This window comes from Mustelus asterias, chromosome 22, assembly GCF_964213995.1.
Source record: "Mustelus asterias chromosome 22, sMusAst1.hap1.1, whole genome shotgun sequence".
Lineage (NCBI taxonomy): Eukaryota > Metazoa > Chordata > Chondrichthyes > Carcharhiniformes > Triakidae > Mustelus > Mustelus asterias.
Genome location: NC_135822.1, coordinates 39,179,963 through 39,193,403, shown reverse-complemented (window position 1 = coordinate 39,193,403; position 13,441 = coordinate 39,179,963). Strand labels below are relative to the sequence as shown.

Below are 13,441 nucleotides of genomic sequence, written 5' to 3'. Positions count from 1 at the left end.
AACCTTACCATAACACTCCAACTTTTATACTTGATACTCCAATTTATAAAGGCCAATGTACCAAAGGCACTCTTTACGACCCTATCCACCTGTGACATCTCTTTAAGGGAATTCTGTACCTGTATTCCCAGATCCCTCTGTTCAACTGCACTCTTCAGAGTCCTACCATTTACCCTGTACGTTCTACTTTGGTTTGTCCTTCCAAAGTGCAATATCTCACACTTGTCTGCGTTAAATTCCATTTGCCATTTTTCAGCCCATTTTTCTAGTTGGTCCAAATCCCTCTGCAAGCTTTGAAAACTTTCCTCACTGTCCACTACACCTCCAATCTTTGTATCATCAGCAAGTTTGCTGATCCAATTCACCACATTATCATCCAGATCATTGATATAGATGACAAACAACGAGCTGAAAAAGGGGCTTAGGAGAGCTAGGAGGGGACATGAGAAGTCCTTGGCGGGCCGGATCAAGGAAAACCCCAAGGCTTTTTACTCTTATGTGAGGAATGAAAGAATGACCAGGGTGAGGTTAGGGCCGGTCAAGGACAGTAGTGGGAACTTGTGTATGGAGTCAGTAGAGATAGGCGAGGTGATGAATGAATACTTTTCTTCAGTGTTCACCAAGGAGAGGGGCCATGTTTTTGAGGAAGAGAAGGTGTTACAGGCTAATAGGCTGGAGGAAATAGATGTTCAGAGGGAGGATGTCCAGGCAGTTTTGAATAAACTGAAGGTCGATAAGTCCCCTGGGCCTGATGAAATGTATCCGAGGATTCTTTGGGAGGCAAGGGATGAGATTGCAGAGCCTTTGGCTTTGTTCTTTGGGTCCTCACTGTCCACGGGGATGGTGCCAGAGGATTGGAGAATGGCGAATGTTGTTCCTCTGTTTAAGAAAGGGAATAGAATAGACCCTGGTAATTATAGACCGGTTAGTCTTACTTCGGTGGTTGGTAAATTGATGGAAAAGGTCCTTAGGGATGGGATTTACGACCATTTAGAAAGATGCGGATTAATCCGGGATAGTCAGCACGGATTCGTGAAGGGCAAGTCGTGCCTCACAAATTTGATAGAATTTTTTGAGGAGGTACTAAGTGTGTTGATGAAGGTAGGGCAGTTGATGTCATATACATGGATTTTAGTAAGGCGTTTGATAAGGTCCCCCATGGTCGGCTTATGATGAAAGTGAGGAGGTGTGGGATAGAGGGAAAGTTGGCCGATTGGATAGGTAACTGGCTGTCTGATCGAAGACAGAGGGTGGTGGTGGATGGAAAATTTTCGGATTGGAGGCAGGTTGCTAGCAGAGTGCCACAGGGATCAGTGCTTGGTCCTCTGCTCTTTGTGATTTTTATTAATGACTTAGAGGAGGGGGCTGAAGGGTGGATCAGTAAATTTGCTGATGACACCAAGATTGGTGGAGTAGTGGATGAGGTGGAGGGCTGTTGTAGGCTGCAAAGAGACATAGATAGGATGCAAAGCTGGGCTGAAAAATGGCAAATGGAGTTTAACCCTGATAAATGTGAAGTGATTCATTTCGGTAGGACTAATTTAAATGTGGATTACAGGGTCAAAGGTAGGATTCTGAAGACTGTGGATGAACAGAGAGATCTTGGGGTCCATATCCACAGATCTCTAAAGGATGCCACTCAAGTGGATAGAGCTGTGAAGAAGGCCCATAGTGTGTTAGCTTTTATTAACAGGGGGTTGGAGTTTAAGAGCCGTGGGGTTATGCTGCAACTGTACAGGACCTTGGTGAGACCACATTTGGAATATTGTGTGCAGTTCTGGTCACCTCACTATAAGAAGGATGTGGAAGCGCTGGAAAGAGTGCAAAGGAGATTTACCAGGATGCTGCCTGGTTTGGAGGGTAGGTCTTATGAGGAAAGGTTGAGGGAGCTAGGGCTGTTCTCTCTGGAGCGGAGGAGGCTGAGGGGAGACTTAATAGAGGTTTATAAAATGATGAAGGGGATAGATAGAGTGAACGTTCAAAGACTATTTCCTCGGGTGGATGGAGCTATTACAAGGAGGCATAACTATAGGGTTCGTGGTGGGAGATATAGGAAGGATATCAGAGGTAGGTTCTTTACGCAGAGAGTGGTTGGGGTGTGGAATGGACTGCCTGCAGTGATAGTGGAGTCAGACACTTTAGGAACATTTAAGCGGTTATTGGATAGGCACATGGAGCACACCAGGATGATAGGGAGTGGGATAGATTGATCTTGGTTTCAGATAAAGCTCGGCACAACATCGTGGGCCGAAGGGCCTGTTCTGTGCTGTACTGTTCTATGTTCTAACAATGGACCCAACACCGATCCCTGCGGCACACCACTAGTCACAGGCCTCCACTCAGAGAAGCAATCCTCCACAACCACTCTCTGACTTCTTCCAGTGAGCCAGTGTCTAATCCAATTTACTACCTCCCCATGTATACCTAGCGACTGAACCTTTCTAACTAACCTCCCATGAGGGACCTTATCAAAGGCCTTGCTGAAATCCAGGTAGACGACATCCACCACCTTCCCTTCATCCACTTTCCTGGTAACCTCCTCGAAAAACTCTAATAGATTGGTCAAACACGACCTACCACGCACAAAGCCATGTTGACTCTCCCTAATAGGTCCCTGTCTATCCAAATATTTGTAGATCCTATCCCTTGTCACACCTTCCAATAACTTGCCCACCACTGACGTCAAACTTACTGGCCTATAATTTCCCGGATTTCTTTTGGAACCTTTTTTAAACAACGGAACAACATGAGCCACCCTCCAATCATCCGGCACCTCCCCCGTGAATACTGACATTTTAAATATGTCTGCCAGGGCCCCTGCAGGTTCAACACTAGTTTAACCTGGTGTTGTGAGACTTCTTACTGTGCCCATCCCAGTCCATTTCCACCTCATGGTTCAAAATATGATCGAATTGGATTTTGATTCTGGTCTGAATTTGTTTCTGTTGCTCACCAGTAACAATGACTTCAGTCCGACTCGAATTGGTGCTTTGCATATTGCGACAGGTGCATATGTAAATCCCGGCATCTGATGATTTAATTTCCCGGATCAACAGCTCTTCACCTGGTAGAGAAGAATTCAGACATAATTGTTAGCCACCTCATGCCACATACAGCAACAGATGCACAAATCCAATATTCTCAAACTCTATACAGCTTCACAATATCAACTGTCAATCGACGCAGAGGGAAACATAATCATTTTCATACCAAAGGTTACTCTTCACAACAACAGAGGTAAATGACTACACTGTCAGTTGACTAAAAAACAGCACAGCAAACCTATGAGTGCTGATGTCAAATCTATGTCTACACCAGCAACATAAATACAATCATTAAAAAATTGCGCACTTCCACATTAAACTGAAAACCCTACACTTTACATGTGAATTCAGTACACTTCTTTCCAAACCGCTCCTTTTAAATAGTTAAATATGGACATTCAATTATTCGGCCACCACAGGAGTGGTTCAAACAAGTGTGATTGCAAGTCCCTTCAGGACACAGAATCTATAGTGGGCACTGGTGAAGCAATTTTCCCTAAAGAGACAGCCATAGGTCCCAACACTGGAATTCAACTGTTAAACTAACGTATTACAAAGTTAAGAGCAATATGTGTACAATTCATTCATCTTCATATTATCTAGGGCACTACATGAATGGTTCAAATAATGTCCAATGGGGAAAATCACCCTTGTGTGACAAGTAAAGCTTTAATAAGCCATTCCTAGCTAGGCTCAGTTCTGATAACAGAGATGTGACTTTCCAATATTTTAGATAGTTGCCCTGGACTAAAAAGAACCATCACCAAAACAGCAGTCAATGATACCTACTAAATTCTTCCAATTCTGAACAGCAGCCTCCCTGACTATTACATGATAAGACAGGAACATTGTACAGCCTTTACACTTGGGGTTGAAGCCCAGATCATTCAGAATTGCTGGGTTTGGAGAGAACAATTGTATTGTTTGGAGAGAACAATGGTAGGTTGGTGCAAAAGGTTGGATCTCATGGGATAAAGGGGGAGGTGGCTAGATGGGTGGAGAACTGGCTTGGTTACTGTGTTCACCCCAGTCCAACGCCGGCATCTCCACATCTTGGTCACAGAAGACAGAGGGTGGTAGTGGAAGGGTCTTTTTCCGGCTGGATGCCTGTGACTAGTGGTGTTCCGCAGGGCTCTGTATTGGGACCTCTGCTGTTTGTGATTTATATAAATGATCTGGAAGAAGGTGTAACTGGGGTGATCAGTAAGTTTGCGGACGACACGAAAATGGCTGGACTTGCAGATAGTGAGGAACATTGTCAGCGGCTACAGAAGGATATAGATAGGCTGGAAATTTGGGCAAAGAAATGGCAGATGGAGTTCAATCCAGATAAATGCGAAGTGATGCATTTTGGTAGAACTAACGTAGGGGGGAGCTATACGATAAATGGCAGAACCATAAAGGGTGTAGATACGCAGAGGGACCTGGGTGTGCAAGTCCACAGATCCTTGAAGGTGACGGCACAGGTGGAGAAGGTAGTGAAGAAGGCATATGGCATGCTTGCCTTTATAGGACGGGGCATAGAGTATAAAAGTTGGGGTCTGATGTTGCGGTTGTATAGAACATTGGTTCGGCCGCATTTGGAATACTGCGCCCAGTTCTGGTCGCCACACTACCAGAAGGACGTGGAGGCTTTGGAGAGAGTGCAGAGGAGGTTTACCAGGATGTTGCCTGGTATGGAAGGACTTAGTTATGAGGAGAGATTGGGTAAACTGGGGTTGTTCTCACTGGAAAGACGGAGGATGAGGGGTGACCTAATAGAGGTGTATAAAATTATGAAAGGCATAGATAGGGTGAACGGTGGGAAGCTTTTCCCCAGGTCGGTGGTGACGTTCACGAGGGGTCATAGGTTCAAGGTGAGGGGGGAGGAGGTTTAACACGGATATCAGAAGGACGTATTTTACACAGAGGGCGGTGGGGGCCTGGAATGCGCTGCCGGGCAAGGTGGTGGAGGTGGACACTTTGGGAACGTTTAAGACTTATCTAGATAGCCACATGAACGGAGTGGGAATGGAGGGATACAAAAGAATGGTCTAGTTTGGACCAGGGAGCGGCGCGGGCTTGGAGGGCCGAAGGGCCTGTTCCTGTGCTGTATTGTTCTTTGTAATTGTCTTAACTGCCTCAAAGGAAGACAGAGACCATTCTCCATTATTTCAGAATTGCTCACAGGCTCAGGACACGTGGACCAGCACAACTTTACATCTCCAGCATGGTCTGCTCCCCCAAAATGCTCTTCCTATTTAATTAATTCAGAGGAAAATCTCCTGCCAGTGTCTGTGAATTTTTGAGTGCTCACAGACATGGTCTCAGGTTTTAACTAACACTTGTTGGTCGAGTGGGTACCACTCATGCACTGCTGGGTAATTCAACAACTGCGAGCTCTTGGGAACAAGAAATTCTCTTTCATCAAGTCAGAATGTGTTTTCAATGCAAATGCAGACTGTACTCCTGGTTTTAAGTATCAAGTAGGTTGTTGGAGATATCTTCAGTGCACCGTTACCTTGTTCTCTCTGCTGAATGCGGCTGGAGAAAGACTGGCCATCTGCTCTGCTCCAGTAGTAATAGAATGGGGCTTGACCAAAGACCTGGCATTTCAGTATCACGTTGCTACCTTGTTCCACTGTTATTCTCTCAGGGATAATAGTCACCAGGAAAGGATTGCGATCTAAAGACAACAGTAAATTCAATTATGTCCATACTGTTGCGTTTCATCCAACCAAAATACAACAGGGTCAAAATCTGGTTAATGCAAAACATGATTACTTTCAATACACTTCTGTAACTTTTATTTAACTTGTAACTTGACAGCAGGTCCAGGGAAATTCCAATTGAGCCCTGATGTCCTTTTGATCATATTCAGTCACTCTCTTATTAATCAACTATTATTTTTCAAGTGAATAAAAACCAATTTCAATATTTTTACTATCCATCGAAGCACTCATGATTGAAGTGCACAAGGAAAGGGATGTCCACTCTGCAGCAGAGGGGTGTGCAGCTAACGAGCTGTTTGATGGCTGAAAGGTTTCCTGCCACATCAGGTCGGACCTCAGCACCCACATATACTGCAGCTAAATCCCCAGGGAGAACATGAGATGGGGCAGCATGGTGGCACAGTGCTTAGCCCTGTTGCCTCACAGCGCCAGGCTGACGGGTCAATTCCAGCTTCGGGTAACTGTCTGCGCGGAGTTTGCACGTTCTCCCCGTGTCTGCGTGGGTTTCCTCCAGGTGCTCCAGTTTCCTCCCACAGTCCAAAGATGTGTGGGTTAAGTTGATTGGTCATGTTAAATTGCCCCTTAGTGTAAGGGGGACTAGCAGGGGAAATATGTGGGGTTGCAAGGATAGTGTGTGGGTGGGATTGTGGTCGGTGCAGACTCAATGGGTCGAATGGCTCCTTCTGGGCTGTAGGGCTTCTATGAGCAAACTGCTGGATTACACGTGACCCACCATTAATTAACAGAGCCTCCCAAGTTAATCCCATTAGTAATATTCTCAAGTTTGATGCCTACAATATAGAAGAATGTACTTCAGATGTGAGTGAATGAAAAAGGACCACAAGCCCCCTAAAATAGGACAGATTAGGTGAGGTAATTGAACAACAGAGGAGGATTTTAAAGGAGGTCGGGAGGTAAAGGTGTACAGGGAATTCCAGAATGTAGGAATTAGACAGTTTCAGATACCACAGCCAAATTAGAGAGAGAAATGCCCACGGTTATATTAATTTGTGATATACTTATAAGAGGAAAAAGAGATGCAGACAAATTCCAATAGGTATCTGCTCCATTCTGCAGCCCTGGCATTTCCTGGGATTTTGCCTGTAATAAGAGTGAGACCACTGTCCCAGCCTCCAACCTCAATACCAGGTCCCCGACTGGTGCAAGGACTTGTCCTTGGATCCTCAATATAGCACCATTTATGTCTTCAGGATGTGATTAAAGTGTTTCACAGTGAATGACTGAGAGTTATTGTTGTAATGTAGGAAGCATGGCAGCCCACTCAAGCACAGCAAGCTGCAGAACCTGCAAGGTGAACCATTATTAATTTTGGATGCTGTTGGATCAGTGCAGAATATCTTCAGGATTAACAGACTATGTGAAGCCATGTTCTTCAATTTTTGGTTGAACCATGGCCTTCCTCCTCCTTATCTCTCTAACCCTACAACAAGCTGAGAATTCTTCGTCTCCACTCTTTGCATATCCACCCACAGCCCCCTCGCATGTTAGCCCCCCCCCACCTCTCTCCCCTCCCCACACTCTCCATCGTCCACTCCCATTGCTGGCATTGCCTGCAAATGTTGAGAGATGGAAAGAATGTAAGGAGTGATGCTGAGAGAAAGATGTAGGTGGAGGCAGGTGGAGAGTGTGACGTTTACAGAGACGTTGAGAGCTGTTGGTGTTACATTATCGATGTTTTCAGAGCCGACCAGGTCTGCGAAGGGTGGTAAGAGGTCTATTCAATTGTTGAAGTTAAGTTTTCTCCTCTTACTGTTAATTTCTGCTAATTACTGTTAATTGACAGTTTGCTTTTTATCTTTTTGACTTGTTACCCTTTTAATGGTTAATAAACTTTCTGAATTCACCATTTAATCTATCAGGTCTCCCTTCAGCCTCTGTCTTTCCAGTGAAAACAATCTTAGTTTGTTCAACCTCTCCTCATAGCCTACAGCCTCAAGAGCAGGTAACATCCTGGTGTGAATTCACCATTTAGAAACTTTCTAAGTAAAGTGTCCTTTCTTGCCATATGGTCTACAAAGAAAAGTGCAGCACAGGAACAGGCCCTTCAGCCCTCCAATCCTGTGCCAATCATGATGCTCTAACTAAAGTAAAAAAAAACCTTCTGCTCTTACTCTGTCCATATCCCTCTATTCCCTCCCTATTCATGTACCCACCCAGATGTCTCTTAAATGTTGCTAATGTGCCTGTTTCCATCACCTCCTCTGGCAGCGCATCCCAGGCACCCACCGCTCTCTGCATGAAAAACTTTCCCTGCATATCTTCCTTAAACTTTCCCCCTCTCACCTTGAACTTGTGCCCCCTTGTAATTGACACTTCCACCCTGGGAAAAAGTCTCCGACTATCCACCCTGTCTGTGCATCTCAGCGTTTTGTAGACCTCTATCAGGTCCCCCCTTCAGCCTCTGTCTTTCCAGTGAAAACAATCTTAGTTTGTTCAACCTCTCCTCATAGCCAACAACCTCAAGAGCAGGTAACATCCTGGTGTGATTTTATGACTGGGGGGAGGGGCTATTGCAAACAAATCAACCCCATAAATCTCAGATCAAATTAAGCAAACCTTTTGTAGTGGTGCGGAGCTGAATGCATGAGTAGAATAGTCCAGTTGTCAGTAAATGAATGCAGGTGAGAGGGAGGGAGGGCATATGATACAGCTTTGTACATGGAGGATGAACATATCACTGAGTATATTCAACTTACCTACACAAAGTGGTATTATGCCAAGAATAACCACGACAGTATAATGTAAATGTTAGATATTCTAGACTTAATCAACATAAGAAACAGGAGTAGGCCATTCGACCCCTCGAGCCTAGTCTACCAGTCAATAAGATCATGGCTGATCTGATCTTAATTCCACTCTCTTGCCTTCCCCCCCAACTTCTTGAGCACCCCCCCAACACCTCCTGCAACCACCTCCCCGCCCCCACCCCATGACTCCACTCCCACCCCACCCCATGACTCCATTCCCACCCCATGCGTCAAAAATCTGTTTTGAACATAGTCTCTCTTGCTCTCTGTGGAGGAGAATTCCAAACACTAATGACCCTCGGAGAAGAAATTCCTCCTCATCTCTGTTTTAAATGGGAGACCTCTTATTTTGAAACTGTGTCTTCTAGTTCCCTAGATTGCCCCATGGGGGGGAACATCCTGTCAGGATCTAAACCATGTTGGAGTCACTGTGTGCTACAGCTTGGAAATGCTGCTGAAGTCCACCTCCTACACATGGTGAGTGTGAGGGTGAGTCAGCGGTACAGATCGTGCAGCAACAATAAAATGAGTTGGTGAACTTAAATGTTTACAAGATTGAGGGCCTCAATCAAAAACACACATTAAATGTGCATGCTTGGTGTGATTAAAAGAACCTGATGTTTTCCAAATATTACATTTCCTGAGCAGCAGACTGAAATCCGAGGGGGAGATTAATCCTGGAGGGTTGTGCGTGAATGGTGAATTTGAGTTTGCAGAATTCCAACTTGCTTATGAATCAAACTTAAGATCTGAGACTGGTTTTGATAACTGCATATCTCGATGCTTTGTGGTGTGTGGTTTCCCCAAAAGAATTTTGGAAGCAAAGATACAGCCTGCAGATCCCTCGCATATTAACGGTGCTCAATAATTCCACTTAGATAGCGTGAAAAGGTAAATCTCAAACCCCCTCATCTCCCAGGACTTGCTGCCAACATACCGACTGGATGACACTTCTGTCCTGCGATTCTTGGATTGCCAGAATACCCCGGGGCACAGCTGAAAAGGAAGGCAAAACATCACTAACAGAGGGAAAATAAAGAGCAGGGTATCCGTGCCACTGCCAAGTGAGTGATACCTCATTCAATCAAATGCGTTACATCAAACTAATTAAAAACCAGCAGAGAGTTATACAGCCGCAGTGCCGTTACACTTCTTAGCTCAACTCCAAGGGTGAAAACTACAATTGGCACCACTCCTATACTTCCCTCCAAGCATTGATACCAAGTTCCTCTCTATGCTGTTGTAACCTCCAATCACACAATCATAGAATGGTTAGGGCACAGATGAGGCCATTTGACCCATCGTATCCATGCTAGCTCTCAGTTAGAGCTTTTCCCCTGGTGTCACACCCCTGCCTTCTCCTCATAGCCCTGCCCCTTTTTCATTTTAAGATGATGATTTCAACCCAACAGTCCTGCACACCATACAAGAAAGAAATTATTACTATAGCTAGCATGTTGACCAGAAATAAAATGATTCATTTCCTTGCTTTTCAACTCTTGCCTCCAAGCACCCAGACTGGATCAGCAAATCCAAACGGGTTACCATTATTTTCCAAGGCCAAGGGTTCCTGTCCCAGATCATCGGGGATTTTGGGGGGGGGGGGGGGGGGGGGGCGGGTGGCGGCAGGGTGGAAGAGAGACCTAGGTGCCGAAAATGGGAGACAAAACAGGACACAAGCTTGAAAATCAACTGGGAAAGAAAGCAAAGTTTAACCTCAGGGCTCTTCTCCACCTTGGAGCTGGAGCCTCTCAAATCCTCCAGTCAGAGGAGTGTTCTATGCTGGCTTGGCGACATGGCCCCTGCTTCTGTATACTCCATGGCTGAGGCATTCAGACTAGTGGTGCTGCACAACTCCTCAGAACTGTATTGCTGATTCTGCGCCGAGTGGGGGAATGGGGAAGGGGATGCTGAGATGTTGGGTAATGCAAAGTGGGCACAGACCTTGGGCAAGAGAGTGGTCCTGACCTTTGCACCCAGGTAGCTGACATGTCCTGGCGCCAAAGGTCGGCAATATTACCTGGTGACTCAGGACATTTGCAGAGGACTGTTCATAGGTTTGTGCTAATTTCTTACTCTTCACAGAATACTACAGTGCAGAAGAGGCCTTTTTGCCCATCGAGTCTGCACTGACGCATGAAAAGCCCTGACCTACTCACCTAATCCCACTTGCCAGCACTTGGTCCATAGCCTTGAATGTTATGGCGTGCCAAGTATTCATCCAGGTGCTTTTTAAAGGATGTGAGGCATCCCGCCTCCGCCATTCCATACCGACATCACCCTCTGGATAAAAATGTTTTTCCTCAAATCCCCCCTAAACCTCCCTAACTTTTGATTACCTAAGCCTTCGGGAACCTCTACTAACGATCATATCCACTTACCGATCACAGTACTGGCCTGTGTAACCAGGGAGACAAGCTGTACATCTGTACCCACCGACGCCATTACTTTCACAGATGGGAGAAAACCTAGCAGAAGACAAAGTGAAAGACACCACAGAAAGTTATCTATTAACATCGTCTTCAATCCATTCAATCTGATGTAGAAACAACTTGTAATTATGATGACCCATAATGGTGAGCTGCACACCTTTAACAATGTTACTGTTAGCAATAATAACCAGCAGTTAAGAGGGTACCTGGGTCCTCCCTCCTCCCCCCGCGCGAGTGCCAGAGCTCCCTTTGACACCGATCCTCTGTTTGCCAGTGCCAGTTTTAGCTGCTGCCCTCTCAGGAAGAAAACGGCGTCACTTAAGTGCCTCTCCGTGGTGACGGAACACTGGAAGTTTGGGAATAGAAACTGGAAAAGCTGGAAACATTCAGCAGGTGCAGCAGCACTTGTGGGAAAACCGCAATTGACATTTCTCACTGCTGGCTGTGTCAAAGCCAGCAATTCTCACAGCCATGAGGGGGCTGAGGTCAGGAATTCAAGACCCTGTGGCAATCGCTGGAGTAAATGTATACCTCAAAACGTTCAATAGCCAAATAAGGTTGCACAACATCTTCAGTAATCTTATATATGGTGCATTGAGCAACATGCTACTTGGTGATAACAAAGACAGCACAATGCACCAAGACATTTGCAAAGCAGGTAACTTACTGGTTTTCTGGAATGGTCAGTGGACAGGCACAAGGTTGACAATCCTCTGGCATACCCCTTGTGGCATCACCGTAGTATCCAGGGGCACACTGATCACAAAACTCCCCAGCCGTGTTATGTAAACAGTTCTGTTTGAGAGATTTTTTGAAAGAAAAATCTTGCTTCAGTTAAGCACTTGCTATGGCTGGGTTTATTACTAGGGTTAGTCGGTGTGTTAGTATCAAGAGGCATTTGAAGGAAAATCACTCCGCTTAATATGCTTTCAAGGTGCGTGACATACTTCCTGTGTGATGCACTTATTCATCATCTCAACTTCTTCCCCCCCATCAGCTGTAAACAGGTAAGCAAGTCATCCTATGCCGATAATAAGCCTATAGGGGTTGAAACTTATCTTAGGTGATAGCACAGAAACAGGGAATAGCGCTTTAGTAAGCTTTTCACTGTTGCCCAATTGAAGTCAGTGGAAAAGAATTCCGATAGAATGTTAATTTGCTCATCCTACTGCCCGAGACAATATCGCCTCCAAGTGTTGGAATCATTGCTGACACCGGATGAAGAATAGCTTTGGCTACATAATTCTTCACCGCAAAGGGCTGTAGAAAGTGGTCACTAAGGCTATTCATGGCTGATTTTTAATCAGTAAGGGAATTAAGGACTGTGGGGTTAAGACAGGAGAGTGGAGTTGAGGATTATCACATGAGATCAGTCGTGATCTCATTGAATGGCGGAGTAGACTCGATGGGCTAAATGGTCTCCTTCCGCACCTATGTCTTATGGTCTTATAGTTTTCTCAGGGAAGCAGCCTACATTGGGTGAGACAAATCTAGAACTCTGTAGTTGGGTGTCTTTTCACTCATCAGGTCTCGCTCTACAGTGTAAAGCTGAAGGCTGCCAGTTGCTGGGCCCAGCGCTCACTGCCCATCGCTGTGTGGGTCTCTTTGCCAAGCCGAGACCTGCGCTTCCAGGGCAAACACATGCTTAAAAGAGGAATTAAAACATCTTTCTTCACGAAAGAGGCAGCTGTTCACAAATGTCAATATCAAAAAATGAGCAACAAAATGAAACGGAAACGATCAAACAATTTTATCTTTTTAACATTTATGTTTACAAAACATCCAGGAAGGAGAATGTGCCTGAAGATAGTCCAGGTCATATTTCACATTCACATTGCCCCCAGTTTCATGACTGTTTCAATGCAATGTTTTCCAAATAAAAGAGAAGCCTTTTGATCTACGGTTTTACTTCATCTCGAGGACAGCAGCCAGCATATTCCCTCTCTGTACCCGTGAACATAAATGAAATTTCCCAGGTTACAGGTGCTGGATTTGATCTTTACAGCTGCATCACTAACGTGAAGTAGCAGGTGATAGGCTGTGTCACAGAATAAAACGGAGCCGCCGAATAACTCAAGCAGCTGGGCTAGATTCACCTGGTACCTGCTGAACTTCCCAATACCAATCCCACCCTGCTGCAACCCTACTACTTTTTAAAATTCACTCGTGGCTTCACCGGCTACGCTAACATTCATTGCCTGTGTCTAGATGCCCTTGAGAAGGTGGTGGTGACCTGCCTTATCGAACCGCTGCAGTCCCCGAGATGCAAGTAACAGCACCCACTGTGCTGTTATTTAAAGTTGGTCAGTCCACACTTGCCACTTCCAGTGTGGCAAAGTCTCTAGTTACATACTCTTAACCCCTGGTGCTTTAAGGCTGTGTCCGATCAGCCACAATGCTCGATCAGAACCTCATGCCACACTTCACTGTGCAATACACGAGTATAGATGGTAGCTATCCATTTGGCTCTTTCACCAATCACACTT

General features: G+C 45.4%; 1 protein-coding gene across 16 annotated transcripts in view; it reads right to left on the bottom strand.

The window, feature by feature from the left end:
• hspg2 (heparan sulfate proteoglycan 2) overlaps positions 1-13,441 on the bottom strand; it is a 515,715-nt gene that overhangs the window by 180,307 nt on the left and 321,967 nt on the right. For all 16 annotated transcript variants that reach the window (XM_078239173.1, XM_078239177.1, XM_078239184.1 and 13 more), the window contains 5 exons: positions 11,623-11,750; positions 10,905-10,991; positions 9,461-9,519; positions 5,545-5,709; positions 2,954-3,064 (listed from right to left, as the gene is read on the bottom strand). In XM_078239173.1, the coding sequence (XP_078095299.1) occupies positions 2,954-3,064; positions 5,545-5,709; positions 9,461-9,519; positions 10,905-10,991; positions 11,623-11,750 (550 nt within the window). The remainder of the gene's footprint in view (positions 1-2,953; positions 3,065-5,544; positions 5,710-9,460; positions 9,520-10,904; positions 10,992-11,622; positions 11,751-13,441) is intronic.